The 25,591-nt window shown below is 38.1% G+C and overlaps 1 protein-coding gene across 2 annotated transcripts in view; it reads right to left on the reverse strand.

The window, feature by feature from the left end:
* Positions 1-3,864: 3,864 nt before the first annotated feature.
* Positions 3,865-25,591, reverse strand: part of CRPPA (CDP-L-ribitol pyrophosphorylase A) — a 125,719-nt gene continuing 103,992 nt past the window's right edge. For both annotated transcript variants that reach the window (XM_055709517.1, XM_055709516.1), the window contains one exon: positions 3,865-6,479. In XM_055709517.1, the coding sequence (XP_055565492.1) occupies positions 6,375-6,479 (105 nt within the window). In that variant the 3' untranslated portion in view covers positions 3,865-6,374. The remainder of the gene's footprint in view (positions 6,480-25,591) is intronic.

A 25,591-nucleotide genomic window follows, 5' to 3' on the forward strand; every position in this document is an offset into this window, starting at 1 on the left:
GGATTCAGAGCGAGTCTTCAAAGACAGATTTTAAACTCTGAATTGCCCTTCAGAAGTGCCCCTATAGCTCCATGTACCATAGGCCTGTGGGTGCTTAAGCTGGAGTCACAACTGAACTCCCAAACACAGTTGGCATTAATCAAGACCACAATGTTCCCCCACCAAATGGCAAGGGAGTTGAGCACAGCATAAATACACACTTAAAACTGCAGCACAATAATAATAAAAAAATAGTAGTAATAAAACCCCAGCATAACCAGCATGGTTATGTGTGAGTGAGCTGAAGATGGCTGGAGGGAGGAGATGCCATGCATTCTTGAGTGCACTGCAAGGAACTTTCAGTCCCATTGACTTCAATGGGGCTTCAATCAGGCTGTGTCTCTGCTGTGGAAAGGAACTGCTTAACACAGCACCGTGGGGTTCCTCAGGCTTTGTCTCTGAGCAACTCCTGGCAGAGCCACTGGTTAGTAAGTGAAAACACACTTTTTCCAGTCGCCAGGACTGCAAGCTGTACCTGGATTTGGCTTCTTTTCTTTCACTTCTTGTTGTTGCTGCTGTTCTGGTAGATTTGCAAATCTGTCTCCTTGACTAGGTGCTGACTTTAGAAACCAGAGTTCTGCTACTGAAGTGAGGGAAGGGGAGGCCTGACCTTGGAGCAGATTATTTCCCCTTTGGTGGGGCAGCTCTGCTTGCAGCTTGACTCCAGCTAATAAGTGGCATTCGGTGTCAGCCCAGCAGCTGCCATGCAGGAGGTCTGTCCCTTCAGGCAGCTGCTGCTCATCTGCCTGCAGCTGGCAACGGAAGTGACATCTGTTCTCAGTCCCAGCTGTGAGCAGCGTGGAGGTGCCAAAGCCCAAACGCCTCAGTTCTCGATCCAGGAGCGAGGAAGGGTTTCTGATGCCAGACCACGGCCTGGCTTGCAGGGGGAAGGGGGGCGGGGGAGTGTCTCCTTCAACGATGGTGGGCTGGGGGGACTGCAAAGAGGATGACAAATAGGGAGAGGAAGAACGAGTAACTGAAAAAGGGGAAAGGATGGGAGAAGACTACAGGAGAAGACAGAAATGGCTGGAATGGAAAGGAAACGTGAAATCTGAAGTGATGGGGCCAGTCTGAGGCAAGGAAACAAAATGAAGGAGGCAGAGGATTGAAAAAGAAAGAGATGCAGAAGCAGCAACAAATAACTATCCAAGGGAGGCAATTATCTAAAATGGCTGCTGAATAGGAAAATGCCTTATTGAGTTGCCATCTCAGGCACTGCTGAGCCTGGAAGGCTTTCCTGCCCGCAGCCCTTAGCGTACCGTGCCATTCAGGGGGTCTCCCTTGCAAATTTTGCCATCTGGAGGAGCTCTGGTATATTCTCTTGCCTCCTTCCTTCTCCACCCTATTTAAATTCGCATCAGTTTTTCCTTGTCCAAGTCTCTTACTTACTCTCTCATTTATCTTTGTAACTGTGTTTGTTACAATTCAGTGTTGTGGCGTTTTAACTGACTTGTAATTTCGGTTTCTGAGACAGGAATATGTGCGGGATGAAGGAAAAGATCCGTTTCAATCTAAAGATTGAAAAGCATACTTAAATTACCCTGGGAATAAATATTAAGAAGTGCCACCTTGCTCCCCAGGTTGGTGTACACAAGCTGTATTGCATACAGCTATCCTAAACATATTTTCACAGTTGGGACTGTTGTCTCAGCACAGGCACTGAAATTGTGTTTCTCTGATCTCAGAACTAATTGGGTATTCCTGGAAGAAATAACCTAGGAAAATATATATTCGACATATGCTTTACATCCCTGACAATCAAAATCAATTTACACTGGGAAAAACACAGTGTCGGTGATTGCCTCTTTCCCTTGGTGCTTGCCAGAAGCACAAGAGAAACTCAACTGTGGCAACCAGGCTGAGGAGTGGGCCAAGGGAGATGCACGTCATAAAAACTTATCAGTCTGAAGTTGAAAGTACAGGCAGTGGGGGCACAAAGATTTGAACCCATTTTGATATTTTGCCTTGGGATCTTACTGTAGACAGCCAGAGCAGGGAATTAGTCATCGAACCATCTGCCATTAAAAATTATTCGAAACCAGGTGCAAAAGATTGGATTGATTGAGTTGGGTAGGAATAATGAAAGCAGTTTCTTAGTTTCTCAGAATTCAGCTGTTCAAGGTGGGCTTTGAATAATGTAGTTATAGTTGAACTTATTTTTATACCATAATTATGCATTTCTATAAGATAAAGATATATATTTATATCTTAATATTTCATAACAGATTTTACCAATGTGCGCCTTTAAAGACATTATTTCTATGAGTCTCAGCAGCTCTCCCTGTTTCAGTGTGAATTAGTTGTGGTTTTAGTAAGTGATCTTTGAAACAAACAAGGCAATTCCTCCAAATACCATTCTTTCACTACCCACACGAAGAGAAAAATTGACCATCTAGTAAACTATGCATCTGAAGTAATCAATCTACTAACGAACTACTTTTTTTCCCTCTAGTCAGACCAGAATAAGACTAGTGCATCTGTCATATGGACCAGAGAGAATAATCAGAAATCTTAAAAACCATAAGGCCAAGGCACGACTCTGAAGGGCTCAATTCATCCCATAGCACATGGATTTTACAACTACCAGCCATTTGTATGTCCCAATCATCAGAGCAATCACATCGGGCCAGGTCAAAGGTAGCTCTCACCCAGAATTCTGGCTCCTACAGAAATACTGTTAACATGAGCCTATTCCTGAACCCTCAAACCTTCCTTAACAGGAAAAAAGGGAAGCATGCGTTGTCTGCACATCTTGGTGGATGCTTGATAAGATGAACAAGCATTTTTCACATCAAAGCTATGGACAAAGAGGAAGGAGATATGAGATAAAAAACTTACTGCTTATCTGGAAGTAAATGTGCTTTTCTTCAGAAATAAAACTTGAACAAAAAGCAGTGACCAGTAGCAAGCGTCCAAGACAGGAAGAACAGAGCAAACAAACTATGACCCTTCTCTGGTGGAGTCACCTACAGACAGGAAAAGCTGCTGTATCACTGGAAAGTGCTAAGCAGTAATCAGGAACCTTACATGTCTCTGGAAACTTCTGTTTGGATAGCACCTAAAACAGCATTATAGAGATTATGAGGCTCTGGTGTCACGTAGAAATACAGATCTGAATGCACCAAAAGCTTCAAGGCATCAAGACACACTTTTTGTTCTGCAGTCTACCTTAGTCATCAACATGAGCAAAAAGCTTAATTGTGATTATTTTAAAAGCAGCTAGAGTTATGACACTGATTACAGTAGGGTAACACCTCACTCTGTTTCTCTTTGCTTCTTGGTCTGGTTTTGGGAGGTTGGGTTTGTTTTTTTTTTTAATTCCACCATCTTCTATCCTTTTCATTCCTTCAGCCTTTTTCAGAGGACCATCAAGCCATCTTTTTCAAGCTATATAGCCTGGAAAGGTAAAGGAAAAAAAAGACTGTAACTAGAAATTCTTCTGCCAACTGATCTAAGACAAATGAAGTAACTTAGTTTTCAGTTGTTGCATAAAGTGGGTTGGTTTCAATATACAAATCTATTTCACTCAACTTTGCAGTTATGAAAGGCATTTCTAGGGCCACATTCTGTATTTGCTTTTCTGATGAACACTACCCAAGGAATACTAATTAGAGTGCTTGAGAAGTAAGGTAAGCAAGGCTGTCAGAGTCTGAGCTTTTATTTGCTCTCTGTTATCTCTGTCCAAATGTTCAAAGCAATATGGGTGGTGACTGATTCACTAGTTAAATTTAAAACAGCATGTGTATACAAAAGGCTGCCAAGTTTCTCATGAATATTACTATTTGTGAGAAGCAATGCACAGACAAAAAACAATCAACTAGTTCCTTAATTTCATTTTATATCTTTATTCCCATTGTAAGTATTAACAATCATCCAAAAGACCATTTAATTTGGTTTGGATACACAATAGTATTAATCACTGTCCAGGGTTTTGTTTTTTTTTTAATTGCAGTTCTAGTGATCTGTTTTAGTAGTTCTGTTGTTGGTGTTCTTGCTTCCAGTACAATAGATTTTTCAGTGTCTATAGATTAGTTAAAAAGACTGGTAAAGATAAAAAAATCCATAATGCAACTATTAACAGTACCTTAATAAAGCTTATTATTGTCTATTTAAGATTAGTACTAAGTATGTTTGATGACCTGAAACTGACTAATCGTTGTGCATTGTCTATTCTCTTTTCAAAATAAGTCCATAAACAACTGTAATATAATTTTTCATTACAGCAGTTCATTATGGTAATATTTTTAATTGGATTGAAATCTTTCTAAGAGAATGAGGTAAGTAAAACATCCCTACAATCTAAAAGGTTTTGTTTAAGCAAATGATAAATTACACACAAACCAGTGATAATGCGGTATCACAATGTACAATTTAGAGTGGACAGAAAACATAAAGGATTTTATAACACTTGTTTATTATTTGGGGAAAACCCATCAGACTGTATTTTAGTCTTCAAGTGAAGAAGAATCACAAAATAGTCAGAGACATCTTTTATTATGCCTGTGAGATGAATTCCCTCATCAAATTTATTAATGTAAAAGCAAATTCAGAAAACTTGAGAAAACTGTCCTGTTAAATTATGAATACCAATAATAAATTCTTTAGTTCCTCATTTATTTGCGTACTGTGCATATGAACAGGCATGAATATATGTATGAATAAAATACGCCTATTGTATAGCCATACATAGAGCTAATATGAATGCTTATTTTGTACAGTGTCAGAAAAGGACAAATAATCAAAGTAGAGAAGAGAGAGAAGCAAAGAAAGCAGATGATGCACAAGAACTTCATGAATTGTCTTAGGATGACTTCTGCATAGAAGAAAATGTGTTCCTTGGATATAGAACAGTCAGCTAACAACTTTCTTTTCTCACACAATGAAGTAGGTTTGGGATCAACATCAGCTTCCAAAAGATCTAAAGCAGACATACAGATAGGCAGGTGAAGGAAAAGATGAAGGGGACCAAGCATGGACCATGCTATCCTAAGTTTTGTCTGAGTGCAAAAGGGAGTGGAACGTGCTGGGAGTAGGGAGAGGAATGCTGGTTTCAGAAGGAAACTTGCTCATCTGGCAGTGCTCTCACTCAGCCTGAATGGAGGACTCACTGGACGCTTCCAGTGGGGATACTTCTCCAAGACCTTATTCCAGTCACAACAGGTACATAAGACTTTAATCTAGTCCCTTCACGAGTTGCAGGAGAGCTCCAGTTCCTGAGTCTGATGCATAAGGAGGGACAGGTGTCTTCAAGGACCATCCTCTTGTATTGCTCTTAGTGGTTGCGATACCTGGAGATACTTCACATAATAATAACCATTCATCATTTCATCTTCCTGTCCCACCTTTTCACACTTGAATATCAACGTAGCATATGCAATGTGGCATATCTCAATTCTACATTGAGAGCTCCATTCTCTTCACGGCTATTTAATACACATATAGGCTAATCAGCAAGAGATGAAAACTGTGTTCTTGCACATAAGCTAACAGAATCTTTCTATTTCTCCATTACCTACAGATTGGGTTGTAAAACATTTTTGGGGGGTCTTAACCCTTTCCTTTTGCTTTAAGCATGCATACGCACATACATGCATATATATGTACACACATGTGCAAACACAGAGTATGTGTAATACAGTACTCAGTGGAGCTACTGGAGCTAGCTCTGAGTGATGGCACATGGGTACTGGAAGAAGTGTAGTACTAAGGAGTACTACAGCCAGAGCATACTGCATCTGGAAAAGGGGGTTTAGCACCTCATTGTCCCCATGCACATCTTTTCTTTGATTCGAGGTTACTTTCATTCCATGGCGGGCAGGGAACTGAAACTTCCAACACTTCTTGCAATATGCATTTCTGTTGATGTCAGGAAGGCTACAGTGTACAATGAACTCTACATTCACTAACAGGTATAGCAGCATTTTTAAACAATTTCTTATAAAGAAGATAAGCTGTGCTTTAGAATAATTTTATCTAAATAAGAGTCAATTCATGCAGTCCTAGAGTACAACACACATACATGAGTTAAAGGAATTCTGCATGAATGCTTTGGTGTCCTCTGTGCACCTTTTTGAATGATCAGTACCTCACAAAAATGTTTCAGTATCATTCCTCACAGTATGTACCCATGTATCTCAGAATGAGTTGTATTTCATTTTACACATTATACATAATAGTATCAGACTTGCATTTTAAGTATCAAAAATATGTTGTTACAAGATCTTAATAGTAAATGTCATAAATCCAGAGTTTTTAATGTGTATAATGCTTCAAGACCTTTGGTGAATGGATGATGAAAAAGAAACTTTTCCAAAAGCCACACATGATTTATGGTCTTATGCGACCAACAGCTGGCCAATCAGCTCCGCATTTCTGTCTTTTATTAATGCCATGATAAGAGCAGCAGCAGAATTTACTGTGTCCTGAAGCAGCAAATGGTCCTGGGGGGGAGAAAAGAAAAAAGGGTGAGTGGGGAAAACAATGTTAACATGGTAACAAAGGTGGGAAAAGTAAATATTCAAAATCTATTTTCAAGTGTGCAAAATTACCATATGATTATTGAAAAAACCCCACACCTTTATTTGTACTTATTAGAACACCTAAAAGTTTTATTTTAAGAAAACACAATCTCAGAGTAATATCCATTTTCTAATCTCCATGATGAATTAAAAAGCAAAATTATCTATTAAAAAGGAATACATTTTAACTGCTAGAATTAATGCCATCTATACAGAGACCACCAAAACAAAAGCCTGATTCTGTCACTTGCTTCCTAACTGATTTTTAAAATCTAAAAGGTAGTCACAATTTTGGGTTTGAAAACACTGGAACAAAATGGAGGATTTTATTGAGTAGCATAGTTAAAGACCTCTAAAATTACCTTTAAGCACTACTGAATTCCATCTGTAGCCTACAAACTACTTAAACTCACAAAGGCATTTAAGCACTGGGACTTCAGTAGTTTAGGCTGATCTTTGTATCAATTAACTTCAAAAAGTAGTCTGGTTTTGGTAGGCAAGTATAGAGATCAACACAGGAAGAAGTAATAAAATGCAGCTTTGATTCTGTGCTTCTACCTGAGCAGTCCATCTCCCATTTGAGAGTCTTCTGTCTAATTGCCAAGTTTTCTTAATTGTATTGACTATAAAAGGTTGGCCTTTTGCTGCTAGTAACATTTTCATTTGTATACTGGGAAAATATCAATAGATGTAGCCAGGCACAGAAACATCCCTGGAGAAAGAAATAGAAGGGAACAATTTCTGTGAAGCAACAGAGAAAAAGAAAGGTCTACAAAACTCTCGGAAGAATCTAGAAGAGTTTCAAATATAGAACAGGAGCTACAAAGAGAAAGCATGAGCTGTTCTCCATAGCCATGGTAGATACAACTGGAAGCAATAGGCTTAAGGGGACAAACTAGGATATAAGAAGTCAGGACAGTTGTTTTAGCCTTAAGGGCGGGTATACAATGGAAGAGATTATTGAACAGATCAAGGGAACTCAGCACTGGGGTCCTGTAACATGAGACCCACATACCTGTAAAACGGGATGCAGATACAGCTTCCTGCCGGGGGCAGGAGGATGGAGCAGTTTGATTCTGTATCTTTTCACCAGTGTTGTTTTTTTTTAAGATGCTGCATCAAGGAAGAATTTGTAGAGGACATTTAAGAAACATGGATTAATGGAGAAAGAGGATACAATTTCAACAGCTTATACAAAAAGCATAATGTTAAAAACTGCTTTTTAAGGAATAAGGCTACTGGTGAAGGGACCTACCTAATCAGCTAGCACAGAGGGGAGTGGAGACTAAGAAGTTGGGATTGAAGAAAAAAATGAAAGGGGAAAGGTGTCCCTGGAACACTTATAATGTTGAAGCAGATCCAGAGGAGGGCCACAAAAATGATCAGAGGGCTGGAACATCACTTCTATGAGGAAGGGCTGAAGAGGGTTGGGGTGGTTCAGCCTGGAGAAGAGAAAGCTCTGGAGAGACCTTATTGTAGCCTTTCAGTACTTAAAGGGGGCTTATAGGAAAGATGGGGACAGACCTTTTAGTAAGTAGGGACAGTAGTGGTAGGACAAGGGGTAATGATTTTAAACTAAAAGAGGGTAGATTTAGACTAGATATAAGGTTTTTACAGTGACTGTGCAGAGAGGTGGCAGATGCCCCATCCCTGGAAACAGTCAAGGTCAGGTTGGACAGGTCTCTGAGCAACCTGATGTAGTTGAACACATCCCTGCTCATGACAGGGCGGTTGGACTAGATGACCTTTAAAGGTCCCTTCCAACCAAACTGTTCAATGATTCTCTGATAATGCTCTTACTAACTTTGTGGTTTATGTAAATGACAAGAAACATGCCAGAGAGGTAACTGTATGCAATTAGAAATAGCTAGTTTATACCTGATACTTTTATCATTCCTGGAAAAATTACATTCATATTTGACTAGAATTTTGTCCTAAAAATCATCAGGTGAGCAAGCTGTTAAAATGTGTAACCCCTCAAAAGATTACACTTCTTACAAGTTCATGTTAAATAAAAAAAAAAAAAAATTACTTACAAGTAAAATCATTGATTAGTGTTCTAAAATATTGTCATAGAGTAAAAATATTCACCACAGCTGTGTCTTGCTGTTTACTGAGCGACACCTCCCATTCAGTTAAGCAAGGAATGCAAAAAGCATACTCAGGTCCTGCTCCTCCAGTATCTTTTGTCATGGACCAAGGGTACAAAGAGGAACTCTGAATCCACCACTCCAGCTTGGTAGGGGTATCACTCCCTCATCTCCCATGGGTATAAACTGCTATACGATGTACGAGGGGAGCAGAAGTCACGTGCACACACCCACTCACTCAGATGGCAAACACTGCAGTCGCTTTCAAGGCCGAGCAACACATTCCTTGCTATTCAGCAATGCCAATCTATTCACACCCCTCACTGCTTTTTGTTCAGTTTGTCTCGAGAAGCACTTCACAATTGCAGACATTGTTTTCTAAATGGGCTTCCAGCCATATCTGAAGTTGGCTGGAGGTGTATGGTGGTTTTTTCCCCCCCATTTCGCAAAAAAGAAATAAAATACACCTGGCCAGGAATGCTCTTAATGTTTCTCCCAATAAATCTTTCCACATCCTCTGTTGGTTACTGGATTCAGTACACATTCCTTTGCAGTAATAAATTATTTAAGTTTTTGAACATAAAAGGAAGCAAGAGAAAGAAATTTAACTTTCACAGGAGAGACTGAAAGTGACACCATGAGATTCCTTTAGACTGAAAAAAAAAGCTTTTTCTAAAGCTAAACCTAAGGCTTTAGTGCTAATTTCCATGTTCTGAAGGAAAGACATGCAAAAAATTATGAGTAGTATTTGTAACACAGGCAATGTGGCACATTATTGGGTACAGAAACCTGCATGCAGAAGTGGTCTACAAACCACGCTGAAATCAACTGGTGAATTGCAAATTGTTCAAAAAGAGAAACACAAAAAGTAACCAGCACAAATTAACATGCATTTGTGTGTTTTACAGTTACTTCACTTCTAATCTGATTATTAATGCTATTATCACAACTATGCAGGAAATCTACTGGTTCCTGTCTTTCTTAGAATCAATCAGTACAATGACAGGAACAATGCACTGCCAGACAGGATTGGCCCCTGTGTAGGATTGGTCTCTCCAAGTCTGTTTTTTGGAAATAACCAGAAAAGTATTCTTTAAGTCCATACATATCATCTTATTTAATATAACAAATGTAACAGAAAAGGTATTCCTAATTTTACACAGTTCTAGTTGATAGTTAAAAGACATCGTCAAACGTGCACCAAAGCTTTCAACAGGGCAACTCTTTGAAGTATCATAGGGGTTACTAATTTTTAGATTTATGCCGTTGCTCCTTCCCGGTAACACTGTCTCAGTCTGATCTTAGGGTCACCGATTCATTGAACAGTGTCCAGCACCTGAGCCTATGAGCTAGCCTCTGAGTGCAGGAGAAATCAGTGCCACAGAGGTCAAGTGCCAATTTTAACTTGCTTTATTCTAACAGCCACAGTCTTACTGGAAAGATGTAGTAAATAACACAAAGAACTGGACTTGTCCAGGAATTTCAATATCATTGTATATCCTTTATCTTTCTGAGAATCAAAACTCACTTTTATGCTAGGAATCATTATTGTAGTATCTGATGCTCCTAGCCAGTGCATAATTTATAACTTTTGTTGATCTTTTCTAACCCTTATTATCACAAAAGAGAGAACAGAAAAAGAAATTCTAGCAACTGAAAGAGAATGCATTGTTCAAAGTGTAGGCATAATCCTGACTGACAATGGTCAGAGTTCTATCTTAGAGTATTCTTTCCTCTCCTCTGAATCCTGCTGGGATTTTATTTCATTTTAGGCCATTACTTTGCACGTAAGTGGTTATTTCCAATGTGCCACAATGGCACTTAGCTTTTTCCTAAGTAGTTATGCATAATTTGGATGCCAGCAGTGTTTATGAAGAATATTAACAAGAATTTAAATGACAGAATTCAACAACCCAGGAAAGAAAAAGAATCTTGTTGGTCTTTATTAATTTAAAGTTCAACAAGTAAGTGAATGTTTCAAGTCCTCCAGCTATACCCTTAAAACACCCATGTTTCTGACACTGCAGTGTTATTTCTGGCAACAGTGCTGATTACAGCTGATAAGTGCCTACAGGGAGGCTTCAATAAGGGTGCCAGGACAAATTTAATCTACCACACCTAACTATTGCACATACAGGCCTCTGATCCTCTTTTATATTCAATGGCATAGCACTAAATCTTTCAAAAATCTCATTATTAGTTGCAGGAAGTCAAATAATCAAGCAAACCAGGTCTTCACATGTCTAATTGCCTGACGTGTTTGCATATATTGTAACCATGATAAAAAACAGGATGTAAGAACAGAACGATCGATACAAATCCTGATGTAGCCCACAAGAGCTCTCGCACGTTATTGCCCACCCACTGCTCAGCATTGCAAATTCCAAGCAGAGAACATACTTCAGCATGCCAGTCAGCGAGTGCACATTCATGCACACGCTGGATGGATCAAACACACATAGTTCTTTTCCTCAGCAACGAAATCCTTAAAAAAGACCATGACCTTTAAATAAGACTCGGAGGCAGTAACAACTTTAATGGATTAATGACTGAAGTTCCACATGATCAACTGGTGTGCCATGATCCCCCCCCCAACCATTGTGATATTCACTGTCTATTCATTTCATCCAGTTGACTCAAATGAGTCTCTTGTAAAAAGAAAAACCAAAACCCCCTAACATTTCTTGGCCATTAATAAATAGAATTTTTTATTGTCTGAACAGATGATTAACTACATTTATAAGCTAAAAACACAACTTTTACCACTTTATATTTATGTACTTTGGAAAAGAAAGTACTTAGAAACACTGCCAACCTTATAAACCATAAATCCACATAACAGCACTTTGATTCCAAATTAAAATATCCACTTTGTCTGTTTTTAAATAGTAAAAATATTCCAACGTAACCATATTGTGTGATGGTTGTAACTCATACTCAGAATTTATTTGATGTAGAATTACTGACTGCAGGGGTTTTCTGGTCTGCAGAATAAGACTGGGAATAGATACAGGGACAGTTAAAGTTGTGTTTGGAATATGCAATCCGGTACTTTACAAATGTGCATTTATTTAAGAAACTGTGAGGATATCTGAATATTTACAGACATTCCCCTAACAATTCATTTCCTTGTTTCAATCTGTTAAGCTTCTTTTTTTCCCCCAGCTGGATCTTCACATACATGCATTTCAATTTACATGTGTACCAGTTCAGTTTAAGCATAGCTTGAAAAACACACACTACCTCTTTTTAGCTAAAAAAAAAACCAAACCAAAACAACAAAAACAAAACAAACCCAAAGCCTCTGCAGGTATTACCTCTGCCTTGTGCTGCATCCCTCCAAAAGAATAAAACAGCTGTGTTCCATTATTTGCATTCTATTTTGCTGTAATATTGTTTGACTTTCCATTTAACACAGTCTTTAAAAATGAATAGAATTGGAACGTTAGCCCTGATTATAGGGCTGATGGGAAACTGAAAACATGATTTAAAGATGCTGCTACACTTAGGGAACATCAATATTAATATGGTTACGTTTCTACCAGGAACGGAAAGAGGTCCAGGGCACGCACTGGCATGCCCCTGCCCTTGCCGTTCCATTGTAAGCCTGCTCCCTGGCACAGTTTTGGCTCCTGCCAGCTAACATGTTCCCAGACAATGGCTGGGCATGGTTCAGGGGGCAGCACAGGCCAGTGACTGCTCCCAAGGGTCAGGCTGAATGAGGCCACTCACTTCTGGGAAACCAGAACTTAGCCATACAGACAAGAACCGTGGTGTGCCTTTTAGCCCTAGGACAAAAGAATCATCACTGGTTCTACACTATATACATCTCTACTGTGTACCAGTATAGATGTAGCCTAAGTATTGCTGGGAAGTGACAGCTGTGCCTTTCTCTCCCTACCCACATGCATCAATACACAGAATGAAAATCAAGTAATTACCCCCCTCCACCCCGCCCCCAAGAATGAGGCACAAATCCCACATAACTACCACATAAACACAGCCATTTAAAAAAATATGTTAACTGCTCTATGGACACCTTTCCCACCCAAACCAAGGAGAGACGAACCACACTGCAAGGCAGCGTTTGTGTTGTACCGCACATGCCTGCACCTTACAGAAGAAGGCTGGAGCCAGCAGAAGGACCACATGCCCGCTGCTCCCTTTTGCAGGGAGGGCCTGGGTGCACACGAGGTGCACCACATGGCATGAACAGAAGAGAAAAGGGCTGAAATAGTTTGTGTTCTGGCAAGCATCTTGCAAAAGACTATGTTGGCAAGACAAGAGGAACTGCTGTTAATTTAAAACTCCATGGGATGCTGCAATTTATACTAAGGCAATACCAAACTCCATATCCATATATCTAAACTCACCCGACATTACATACTGACAGGTTTTTATTTGCACTCAGAGAAACTGAGTAGAGAATCTAGCCTCAAAAACCTCAATACCTGAAATTTTCTCCTTCCAATTAGTATTTTTCATTTAAAAAGATGATCTGAAGAGGGACTGAGGTTCTTCCACTACCAGAAATCCATTGTATAGCATGATTTGGTGTTTCATCTCACCATAAGGAATTCTCTGGTAGATTCATGAAGAAGCATTTTTTCATACTCAAAATATGTAGTGGCATGCATCTGCATATTAAAGCAACCTCTGTTTCTGTTACAGTATAAATTAATCTGAAGTCTCCTTTCTTCTTAAAATGTTTCCACATCACATTTTTTAATCCATGTGCCAAAGGCTATTGATAAGTAACATATATAATATCAGTGCAACAATTTCCCTCAATAAGAAGAGAAGTTTGCAAATCATTCTAAAAGAAAACTAATTCTCTGAATATTTTTAGGTTTCCTTTCTAGTAATACATAAATAAGAAGGTAGCATTTGAGTTCAGATAGGTGGCTGGGTTCAAAATTACTCCAGGAGGTTCATAATTGAACCTCTGTATACACAGCCTTGCTTCCTCCCTGAACTAAGAAAACGCAATCAATTCTTCATTAGTGGGTACTCCTCAAAATAGAAATAATTCAGAAATCTGGATATTTGGGATGCAGTGAGGATCGAGGGAAGTGATGAGCGGCACTGAAAGAACCTAACTGTCATGGTGCTAATGGAGCCTAGCAGACCTCTTAATTAATGAACTCTGATAGATCTGAGTTAATTCCCTGCAGTTAAATGGTTGTACATCCATGCTACAATCAACCCAAACCCGGACAAATTGTGCATAAATATAGGATGCTGTACTGCACCTCTCTCTCCTGTACCATTGATTAATCATGCCTCTTACAGTTTGTCATAAGCAAATGGAGAGCCATCAACATTCAAAATGACTGTGCGGATACACTGGGGTCAGACAAGTATTTTATATCTTCTGGAGCTTTGTAAGGACTATGTCCCTGATGTCATTGCATTTATCTTTTCACCTAAAACTCACAGACTTAAAACTGAAGGTAAACTTCACTCTTCCATTTAAAAAAAAGCCAACAAAACAGCACAAACAAACAAACAAACAAAAACCCAAACAGGATTAATTCCTTTCTCTAGTATGAACCGAACAGACAGTATTCTCCTAAATCAGCAATTTTAAAATGGCTCCATATCTACACGTTCTGCAGCATGTAGCTGACCAGGGTTTAGTTTCCTTCTGTGTGAGAGGTGGTTAATCCACCCCCCAAGCTCACACGTTTTTTTGGATTGGGGTTAAAATTCCTGTGGAGGAATACCCATTCTACACACACAGACACTGTGTCACAACAAAAACATGACACGACTCCAGCCTAGACACTAGTGCAGACGCCTGGGAAGCAAGTGAAAACTCTGTTCAAACTTTTGCTTCTCATTTGATGTAAGACGGTGTTTGGAAGAGACATAAGCTCGGTGCCAATGCCTCTGCCATCCACAGACCTAGGCTTTAGATTTCCCTGTTCTTGACCTCTCCTTTTTTTTCTCTTTTTTTTTTTTTTCTTTTTCCCTGTAAGAAAAACTGTTCGTGTGTTCATACTGAATAATCAATGAAAATTCCTGGACCAAAAAATTATCTGAAGAGCCTGTTATAAAGAGCATTTTCAGCACATTCAATCACCCCAGCTTAAGCAAGAGTTTTCATTCAGCACTTACCACTATCTGGTTGAACCTCTTGGCAAGAGTGAATATGCCAGTACTGACAGGGCAACCATCTGTCAACCATCTTTCCTCTAAGTTGTTCAAAAAGCTACCTAATGCTTCAAGTAGCAGCCAGTTTGTCACCTGTATGGGACTGGTACAAAGATACTGGCAGAAATAAGCCATTCAACAGTTTGCAAAAGTGTATTACGTGTTTGAGGTTTCTTAGAGGTTGTCTCTTAATACAGTATGTTACCAAATAAGTCTATAATATGAAACGTATTCATGTTAATATATATTACTGTACTACCTACAGGCCCTATGAGGTATCACTCTGTTAATCTTGTAAAACAGATAAGGGTTTTCAGGGGGAAGGGAAAAACGTTTCTTACTATCAATACAGAAAAACTGAAATGCTCTGGAGACACAGGACACTTGCTTTCTCCTCTGACAACCAGCGCTGCAAACTGCTGATTGGGCTGAAGTTGAGTGAAGCTGTGTCAGGTCTTTCCTCTGGTTTCAGAAAGCTTTGGATCAATCTGACAGCACTAACAAATTCACGTGGGAATGGCATTTAAGCCTTCCACTCAGCAGCAGCAGGTAACAGTGCTTCCCGCAGTGTGTTACGTGTGGTGGATCCTCTGCTGCCTGTTTCACTGTGAGAGTCTGTAGTTTGATGGGTTGTGCTGTTAAGATTTGCAGGTGGCCAGGAATACACAGCAGAACCACCACACACGCACATATACAGGAAAAAAATGGTATAAATAGTGCTGGCCTCCTGCAAAACGTAACACCCCTATCATGAAAATCATTTACAGACCATTGCAGTACACCAGGTACCAAGCGAAGACAGAGGAGCAGCTATGGATCACAAATGAATGCGTTTGACACATGGGGCTAACAGCAAAATAAAAGTGGTTCAGCACAGTTTAGATTGTTTTCTCTTATTATAAACGGAGAAAGAGCACTTTCAAGCTCAGTTTCGCTCTATGCCTAGTGTTTTAACTTTAGTCAGTAAGTAGAAAGACAAAAATGTGTAGTAGGGAAGGTGGAGAGAAATGGTGGGGGAACAAGCCAGCAGAAAGGGGAAAAGAAAAAACCACAGGGGTAAAAGATTAAGTAAACTACTAATGTGATCCTCAAAATATAAAGACACTGCTAAGGATCAGAAGAGATTACATCAATGCCAGAGGCTCTGATAGGCAAACTGTGTCATATACTGCAAGTATAAGAAAAAAATCTTCAAAGTAGGACATTTCTACCCAGTGAGACCTGAGGTCAATCTGTGTAATCATAAAATTGTAAGTAGGTAATTATCAAATATCTGAATGTTTCTCTTTACTTTTAGAGAACTATGCCATCCTTAGTTAGGATATGACAAAAGCTACCTAATGGGGACAGAGAAAACAATACAGCACTTCATATAAACTTCTAGCATGAGCAAAAAAGTACACAATTTATGGCAAATTTAACACAGTGTATTTTCATATTATAGGTTTTTATTTTCTGTCCCATATTATATCAACAACATAGACGGGTTGCTGCAATTTTGAAAAAAAAATAATTATTGAACACAGTGGTTTGCAAACATCTCAGTTGCTAACAAGCAGTACAAGACATGAAACGCTTTAGCTATCACAGGTTACAGAATTTTGCATAAAAATGTGCAGGAGTGGTTTCATATGGTTTCTGGAATAAAAATTGTGATTATCAGTGTTATATAGAAAGACTGGGCAACTTTTAATTAGTGACTGTAACAAAATGGGAAGGTCTTTGGAAAGAATGACTGATGCACTTGAATCTCCTGGGGGATGCTGAAAATCAGTGCAGAGGAAACGTGCATTTTTCCCATTCTTTGAGTCTAAAGTACACTTTTCTCCCCTTAGCACCTATAGATGCTAACTTCATATGGAATATTACACATAATAGACAGCTAGCTCTCCAAAATAAGAAGAGGCATGTTTCCATCCATTTCAACACAATCGTATTGTTCAGTCATTAAAATCTTCATTATACAACTCCTACAGACTGCGAATAATCTGAAATACAAGCACAACACGGCTGCAGTAACTGATTGGAAACATTCCTCTTGATTACAGATAATTTATTTGAGATGGTTCAGAGAAAAAACTGTATAGCCTACTGAAAAACAAAATTAAAAGTTCTCCTTTGGGGAAAGAAATAAACAAACCCGAAGAGATTCTGAGGGGCAAAGTATGCATACACATGTTCTAGGCTATTGTTCACATCCCAGCCTTGTGGCTTCCAAACTTTTAGGATGATAATATCAGTTCAGTGGGGTAAAGGCCACATTCCAATCTTGGGTACAGAAATACAAACCCAAGTAACTACAGTATTACAAGCCCTTGTAGCTTACTATGCAGTTGCAGAGACCAAAATTAAACTTTAAACTCTGCATTTTGCTGAAGAAGACCTAATACATAACTATTTTAAAATTGCTCTCTCAAAATTTCAAAATCAGCTTTAAAGTAACTCAAAAGTCAGTGTTTTGGATGGTGAGAGCCTGTCCAAAAGCTCGTTGTTAAGCATTTGATATCACAGATTTCCTTAATTCAGTACTCCTAATTGAATCTAGCTAGTTGCTTGCAAGTGGCTTTTAAGTTGCATCATCTCATCATTCTGATTGCAGAACAAATCATAAAAACTTCATGTTACACACTGAAATTTGAAAACATTCTTGAATCACACCTTCACATTTAAAATTGAATGTCCATCATATACCTTTCACCTCACCACCCAAATTCAACTTCTTTGACTGCATTTGTGTGATGTTTAGGCATAGCTTATTTCGCATCTCTGACTTCCCGACTGCAGCGGGTAGGGTCTACAGCCTACTGGAAAGCAAAAAAAAAAAAAAAAAACCAACCCAAAAACCCAAAAAACAAACCATCCTAACAATTCAAGCCTTACGTAAGGCCAAGCTAGTTTAGTTTCCCCAAAAAATAAAAATACCTGACTGATGAAGAAGTGTCCAGAAATGAGACAAAACTTTACAAGGACGTGAGGTGACATCTCTCCTTGGAGAGTAAGAGGAAAGGAGTCAGCAGGGGAAAACCAAGTTACAATACAAGTTATTAACAAAGATTAATTCCCTTTGGCTCTTCATTTGTCTACATTAATTTTGCAGTAATCCTGATTGCACAGAAAACTGACTTGTTCCCTGCTCCAAAGCAGTCTTCATGCGGTGAACATAATAAGCGGGAAAGGAACTTGCATTTCTTGTGAGCATGAATAATTCTATGAGCTAAGAAGCTCTAAATACAGGTATACTCAAGTATACTCAAATACACTCAAAACTGCTGTGAACAGAGAAAGCGTATTCGCCTCTATTGTTTTGTTTCAGGTATGTTGCCTACACAATGTTTACTTGCACACTTATGACTGGACAGTTTATCTGGGCAGCACCCTAGGACATGAACTGAATGAATCCTTATCCACTATGCACAAGGAAATAACAATTTTAAAAGTGTTGATCCAAACTCTTGATTTCTCTGTTCTTTATTTCTTTGTCCTCCTTAGTTCATAGCCTAAAGCCAATGCAAATAGAACATTTGCTCTTGTTAAAGTTTTCAGCTGAGCAATGGAGAGAGCATATAAATTTTGAAAAATTAATCCTAGAGGAAATGATGGTTATGGAAGTCTGGCGTGAGCAGAGGCACTGGGTTCAGAAAGCAGCAGAGAACAGCCTGTGTCCGATCCAACAGACAGGGCAGAGAAGAACCATAAAAACACACTAGCAAACCACCGTGGCCAAGTGCCACACTGTTTTCACCAAGTAGCCGAGAGGAATGGAGAGCACTGGACACACACTGTACCTTTCCGTGGAAGTGTGGATGGTAGTGACGGAAGGACAGGACTGAGGGGTATAGTGCAATTTTTAAAGACACAATTGAAATATCCTCATGCCAGCTAACTTGGTAGCAGTATGACTGGAACAGCACAAAATGTCAACACGGACTAACCACACATGCGCTCACTCATTTTCTCAGCTGGTTTTTGCAGCCCCTCAGTAGCTTATGCCGTGATGGCTGTTCTGAGTCTGGGGCCCCACCTGAGCATCCCTCTGTAGTTGAATTGCATGGAGGAATCTCTCCTGCCACTAGCTACTACTTATTAAACCACCACATAGCTGGAGGGCAAATAGCCAGTTTCCAAAACAAACCCAACCCCTTCTAGTATAAGGCCAGTGACAGGAAGGCAGAAGAGGACCCGTAACTTGCCTTGTAGCTAAAATACAGCAAACAGATAAAACAGTTAGTACCATCCCTCAGGGTTCACCAGTAAATCCTTATCCTTAAACTCAAAACATATAATCCTTAAAACTGTAAGGGGACAGATGCCCTTGCTTTTAGATTCTAGTTTTCTTTTAGGCTACAAGAATCCAGATACACCACAAAGATAGAGCTCACAGATGTTCTCTTACATAAAAATCAGGGTTTGCCAGGACAGGCTTCTCTTTCTGCCAGCTAGTATCAGCCCAAACCATGTAACGCAATAGCCTGTCTATATACAAACAAAGGCACTCAAAATGAAAATATATCCAAGTGATAAAACTCCTGTAAAATAACAACAAGTGATAAAACTCCTGTAAAATAACAACAAAAAATTATTTTGTGCTTTTAGAAAATGGCTATTTAAAAACTTTTAAAAGAAACAGAAAGAAATTGAATAAAAAGAACAAAGAAATAAAGGAATTAGTCTTGCTTTAGCAGATGGATTAATTGTACTTCATAATTAAGACATTTTACTAAAAATAAAACAGATGAAATATTGTTAGCTATGAACACATCTCTTTTTTAAGAGATTAGCATCCAATGTTACGCTTATTCTTCAGGTATGTTGTATCCTGAGTTGCATAACAGAAGGGTCTATGTTTTACAGCCTTTAACACTTCCAATTAAATTGTTACCAGTTTCCTTTCAAAACATCCTAACACTATCTTGTGCCTACTTGCAACATAGAAATATATCTGTGACTGCAAAGATAAGTTTGGTTCTCCCTAGTATCTCCTCATAATAGGCGTTGGATTTAGAAACTACAACAATTTCCAAGGGCATGACTAAACACGAAGTGTAAGAGTTCAGCACAACACTTACTCATCACTTTACAATTTGAGTCATCCAAAGCTAATTGAAATTAATGGGCTGAGAACAAGTGACCAGTGCTATTTGCACGGTGATGGGCACTAGTCTTTTCCATAAGAAAGGGGATTGCCATTCTTCCAAGAGAATAAGGTAAAAGAGGTGATATTAGTGTCCTGTAAACTGCCTGCATGTGGAGTGTTTCTGTTTTTCAGCTTTCCTTATAATAGCTGACTATTCAGCTACATATTACCATCACCAATATTTAGAAGTGATGCAAGAATCATGATATTAAGTAAATACATGTATAATGCACTTGCAGGACCTCTAAAGTATTTTAAAGTTTGTTAATTGGTAATAATGTTTAAAATAAACTCAGGAATAATTTAGAGGGTTTAACAAAATTGTTGGCTTATTTTCTGAATATAACTGTAAAAAATGAAAGCAAGCAGAACAGTAAGTAGCCTTCAATCTGATAGTAATTTTGACAGCAGTTAATCATTACAGATCCTGGACATCAGACTACAGAGGAATTTTAAACTGATTTTTAAAAGTCCTTATTTTTTTGGTAAAAATTCTATTGTAATAACAACATTTATGTTTAAAAGAAACGTAGTAGCTTCATTTTGTTGAGTTCTGGTCTTGACATCCACAGCTACCGAGGAAATAACTCCCATGAAATGGTACACTTACTGGAGTGAGAACACTGTACAGCACAGATATGAATCCAAGCACCCACTGTGTGAGCCCAGCTATTACAGCCTGCAGAGCTGTTATGTCATAGACTGGTTTGGTTAAAAAGAAAAGGAATGCAGCTCTGTTTAAGGCTTATCCAGAATCAAAACCTATTTCAACTGTTCAAATGTTAGGTGTTAGTTAAGAACAAACCTCCTGGTGCTTCAACTAGAAAGCACAGCTTTTACTTTTTCTCTGACTTCGACTCATTTTTTTTTTTACTTTCAGCTTCAGTATTTGCTTCCAAGTTCACAGCTGCATTTAGAACTGCATGTATCTTTTTACATGGGCAATGATTTTACATTGTTCATCTCCTCAGCCTGTATTGATTAGATGAATTTGTGGTTTGGCTTTTCATGGGCGTGTTTTACAAGTTTCCTCTGGACAAAAGAAGTAATCTCAAACTCCATTTCCACTAGTTCTTTTCTTGACTCAATATCTCTTTTGTCCTCAACAAACTGTATTCCCTTGTGCCCACTCTTGGCCTCAGCTTTTACCCCGCACGCTCTGCTTCCATAAATCTGTTCTCTATTCAGCAAGCAGAACTATGTCTGCAGCAGTACCAACGTGCCACAGCCTTGTCTCTTAACACTCCTAGCTGTCCTCAGTCACAATGTCTCCTGCACATTAACTACTGAGTTTAACCTTCTATTATTTACTTGGTGTTTACCTGTTAGAAACTTTGCATTAGTTTTTGCTGCTGAATACCCTTTTATATGCTCAAAGTGAGATTCCATTCTCTCAAACACATCTACTGACAGACAGAGCTACACGTTCCCTTCAAGGTCCATTAACAAAACACAGGCTGTCTTGTGCTTGAGATTGCCTGTGGACCTGCTCCAGTGCAAAGATGGGACTTAAAAAAAAACAACCCTTACTCTCTCGGTTACTGCTTTCTGATTATTTCCCACTGGTTTCCAGATATCCTTTCCTTTAATCAGATCTGACACTAACAGAAATGATTTCCTGAACTGTTTAGCCTAACCTTCATATGCAAAAATATTCTTGTCTTCATGCCTCAGTTATTTTACTCTTTTTATAACATTCATGTTGCAGCATATATCTTTACACAAACTGTATAGCATAATAGAAACATGTATTAGAAAAAAATTTCCTGTCTTCCACTCCCCTGAAATTTTTGAATTTTTTTCAAACTTTTGCTTTCTTTACCAATATCCTGGACAAAACAAGCAACTAGTTCAGTTTTTCCCAAAAGTCCAAAACACACACTTTCAAGACACAGACCCTGCTTTTACACAGACTCATTAGGTCCAAACCCACTAGTGAATCTTTTTGTAATGCATATATAACATACCAAGAGTATTATCCTGACTGATACTAGAATATCTGATCTATTTTTTTCATTTTTTCCAAATGTTTTCAATATAATTTATAGGATTCGATTAGTAGGATGGAAATTTAAGTGTCAGTTTTAATTTTTGAGTATTTGTTTATGACCAATGTCAAAGCCCTATGAATGTACACCAGAATTTGTTCAAACTCAAAAGAATGTGGTTGTATAAGATTCTAAAAAATATCAATTAGGAGCATTATTATTAATTTTGCAATGACATTTCATCAAATGATTAATCAGGAAGGGTTTTTTTCACTAAAATTCAACCCAAATACCAGAAAGAACAGGTTTTAAAATGCAGAGCTATTTATAAAATAAAATGTGATTAAGCCAAATCATCTTTCCCAAAACATTTTCTAGATTTATTCCACGACATTAGGATGCATTTAGGGAAGTAGTGAATTTAAAGAGCTTTGTATTGGAATGCTTGTTTCTGCAGCTATCATCATATTGTGTAAACACATGTGGTAACCAAGTTCATATTCTGCAGTCAGTAAACACAAGGAGCCTTAAGACCAATCAGTCAGTAGAAGCAATATTTTAATGTGCTTAACTGATAGCGTTCTGAGAAAGCTGCCATGGACCTTACAATCTTCCAAGTCTTATTGTTGGCCACTATGATGTTACTTTCTGCTGCGACTTTAGTATGCATTTAAAGGAGCAATATTGTATTTACACAATGGATAATACATAAAATGTAATAAGTTATGACAGGCATTGTATTTCAAGACAATTATAATTTGCCTTTAGTAGCTTTATAAAGCATGAGACTAAATACCTATTGAGTTTTACCACCCAAGAAGTACTGTTTTAGACTGAAATGTCTGGATTATATTACTGATAAAAAATAGAAAATAAGCTTCAAAATAAGGAAAACAGGCTACATATTGATTTCTGAGTGATCTCATTGCACACCAGCTCCAGAACATTGATTTTATCAAGAACCCTGAAGCTATTTATAATGGCAATTGCTATCAATTCATTTTCAATTCCTTAACTTGTTCAGCAAAGAAAAACACAGTTCAGATGAAACTAACCAGAAAAGATTCTCATAAACAGCGTTACAAAGCAGAAGTACTGCATGATTGTGAGATTCTGCTAGCACCCACTGTTTATAGAGCATGCATTAATATGACATGATTTTTTTAACTTAGAGTCTGAAAATAACATTTTTAAATGTTCAGATTTACAGAACAGTGCTAATTCATGACCAAAGGGTCAAAATTCAAGAAGTGTATTCACATGCATTCATTAACAGTCCACAAATCCTTGTATCTGAGTAAGATAATTCAAACTATTAATTTGCAATTGCAGTTAAAGTTTGTTGCTCATGAAACCTTCTACAGTTTATTTTCTAATCGGTTTCCTCTCTTGCAAGGACTGTAAATACATAGAAAGCCCCACAACTCACCAAACCAGATTACTTAGTAGTCAGCCCCACCCTATGCAGAGACACATCCAAGATTCAGTATCAACAGAATATCAAGACTTTTGGATGAACAAAGTACCAGCAAAGACTGTTGGTAATAACAAACTCAATCAGCCTTACAGTAGGTAGATATATACTCTCTGAAGTCACACATAATGAAGGTTGTAGTCATGTACTTCAGGTGCACTAACTCAGGACAGCTCTCGACAAGTGCATTGTGAGGCTCTGACAGGATCCCATGAACATCAGCTTTCTTGGTAAAGCATAAATATTTCTGATATAAATTGCTCATTTGTCACAAACATGTCCACACTCAAACTAAGATTCTAAATCTCTTATTGGTTTTAAGACACAAAAAATTATTGATGAGTATCTGTACCTCAAAAAATACTTTAAATTAGTCTTGATAAAACATGTAAAATGCATACCTTCTACAATTTCTACTGCATCTTCAAATGCCAGTCATCAAAAGGAGAAATCAGCATGAACAATGCTGTGTTCATCTAAAGTACATTTTGTGCACCACTTCTGCTAGTTGTCTACTCTCTTCCACCTCTTTTGCAAATTCTGCTTTGCAACTGTGGCTTGAGAGCCCATGAAAAGTAAAGAATGAAAATCAGAAGGAAGATTACTGCTGTGCAGCTTAAACAGGTGACCTGTATAATCCAATTACACAAATAAAAGTAGGAATCAGATTCCAAAGACAACACAAATAAGTGAGAAATCCAGCTTGTATACAAGTCAGAGGTAATCTATAGTATTTTATTTAATGTGAAAGGAGTTGAAAGTAACAGTGAACTACAGCCTCCTGGGGTACATGTATAAATAGATTGAATGACAGCAGAATTTACTGATAAGGATAATATATTGTGTGCATATGTTTATACATAAAACAGGTTAATACATGAATTAACTTATAGCAAGAATAAAGTCAACTTTTTAATACAAGACCACCATTATTTCATAGGGATTCCTTTGTTAATATTTATTCCATGTCCAAGATCAGAATTGCTTGTGATAGAATTTAGGAGAGGAGGCAAACAACTGGACAGTTACAGATAAAGGATTAACACTGAGTTGATATAACCTTACAGATAATACCTATCAAACCCTATGTAATAATTTGATCTGACATATACAGAAAATTGCTTTAAAATAAACATTCTAAAAATATCCTTCTGTATAACATAAGGAGCTCTCAATGTCTATTGTGATGAGAGAGATATGTGGCTACAAAAACTTTATCTAAAATCTGACAACCAAATTGATACAATCCACAAGAAGGTCAGAATTACAAAACTAGGTAATGAAAAAACAGATCTTAACATAGCTGCTAATATGCACTCCTACACCAGACGACAGGATCCAAAACCAAACCAGATTTAGACACAGACTCACAGAAGGCCTTTACGGCTTTCAGTAGATCTTGGACAGCAAAAAGGTGCTCAAGTCCAGGAGCATAACTTTCAAAATCCAAGGACACCCACAAGTCAAGTAGTTCACATGGTTTTGACACTACATTCCTGGGATACTCTGGTTTAAAAACACCAAACTGCTAAAAAAGCAGAACTGCTAAACATAAAATCTGCTAAATCTCTACATACTTTCTCTAAATTGTCTGACTTACTCTACTCCAACATTGCAAACAAAAAAAATGGGCAACTAAATCAGGAAACCTGTTTCCCCTAGACACCCTCTACAGGCATAAAAGAACCTCTCCTTCCCTATGAAGTGATTCAGATCAGGAGCCTAATGCCTAAAACTCATTTACATGCCACAGCTGGATGTCCTAATCAAGTGACTGTAATATGGAAAGGAATTATTTTTCTTTATTTTCCCCTAGATACCATACAGAACTTTGCATTTGTTACAAAATCTCATTTAGCTGAGAAAAAATCTTGTGCGGGAGAGGGGCACTTTAAAAGATCTATTCAAAATGCAAATATAACCTAATATATATACATATAAGCAGCAAAACACTAAACCAAGTCCCACAGACTCTTATTTTTCATTAAAAATGCACTTCGTCTGTGGTAATAAAAGGTAACTTATGAAATTATTACTTGAATAGTCACTGAAAATAAAAGCATTGTATTGAAAAAAAGTGTTGTTCCATTAGAAAACTGTACCTAATTTTGCGCCTGCATTAGTTGTCTCCCAGACACAGAGAATTACAACAGAACTTGACAGATTTAAATTGCTATAAATGATACTTAAGA

Source organism: Falco cherrug, chromosome 4 (genome assembly GCF_023634085.1).
Source record: "Falco cherrug isolate bFalChe1 chromosome 4, bFalChe1.pri, whole genome shotgun sequence".
Lineage (NCBI taxonomy): Eukaryota > Metazoa > Chordata > Aves > Falconiformes > Falconidae > Falco > Falco cherrug.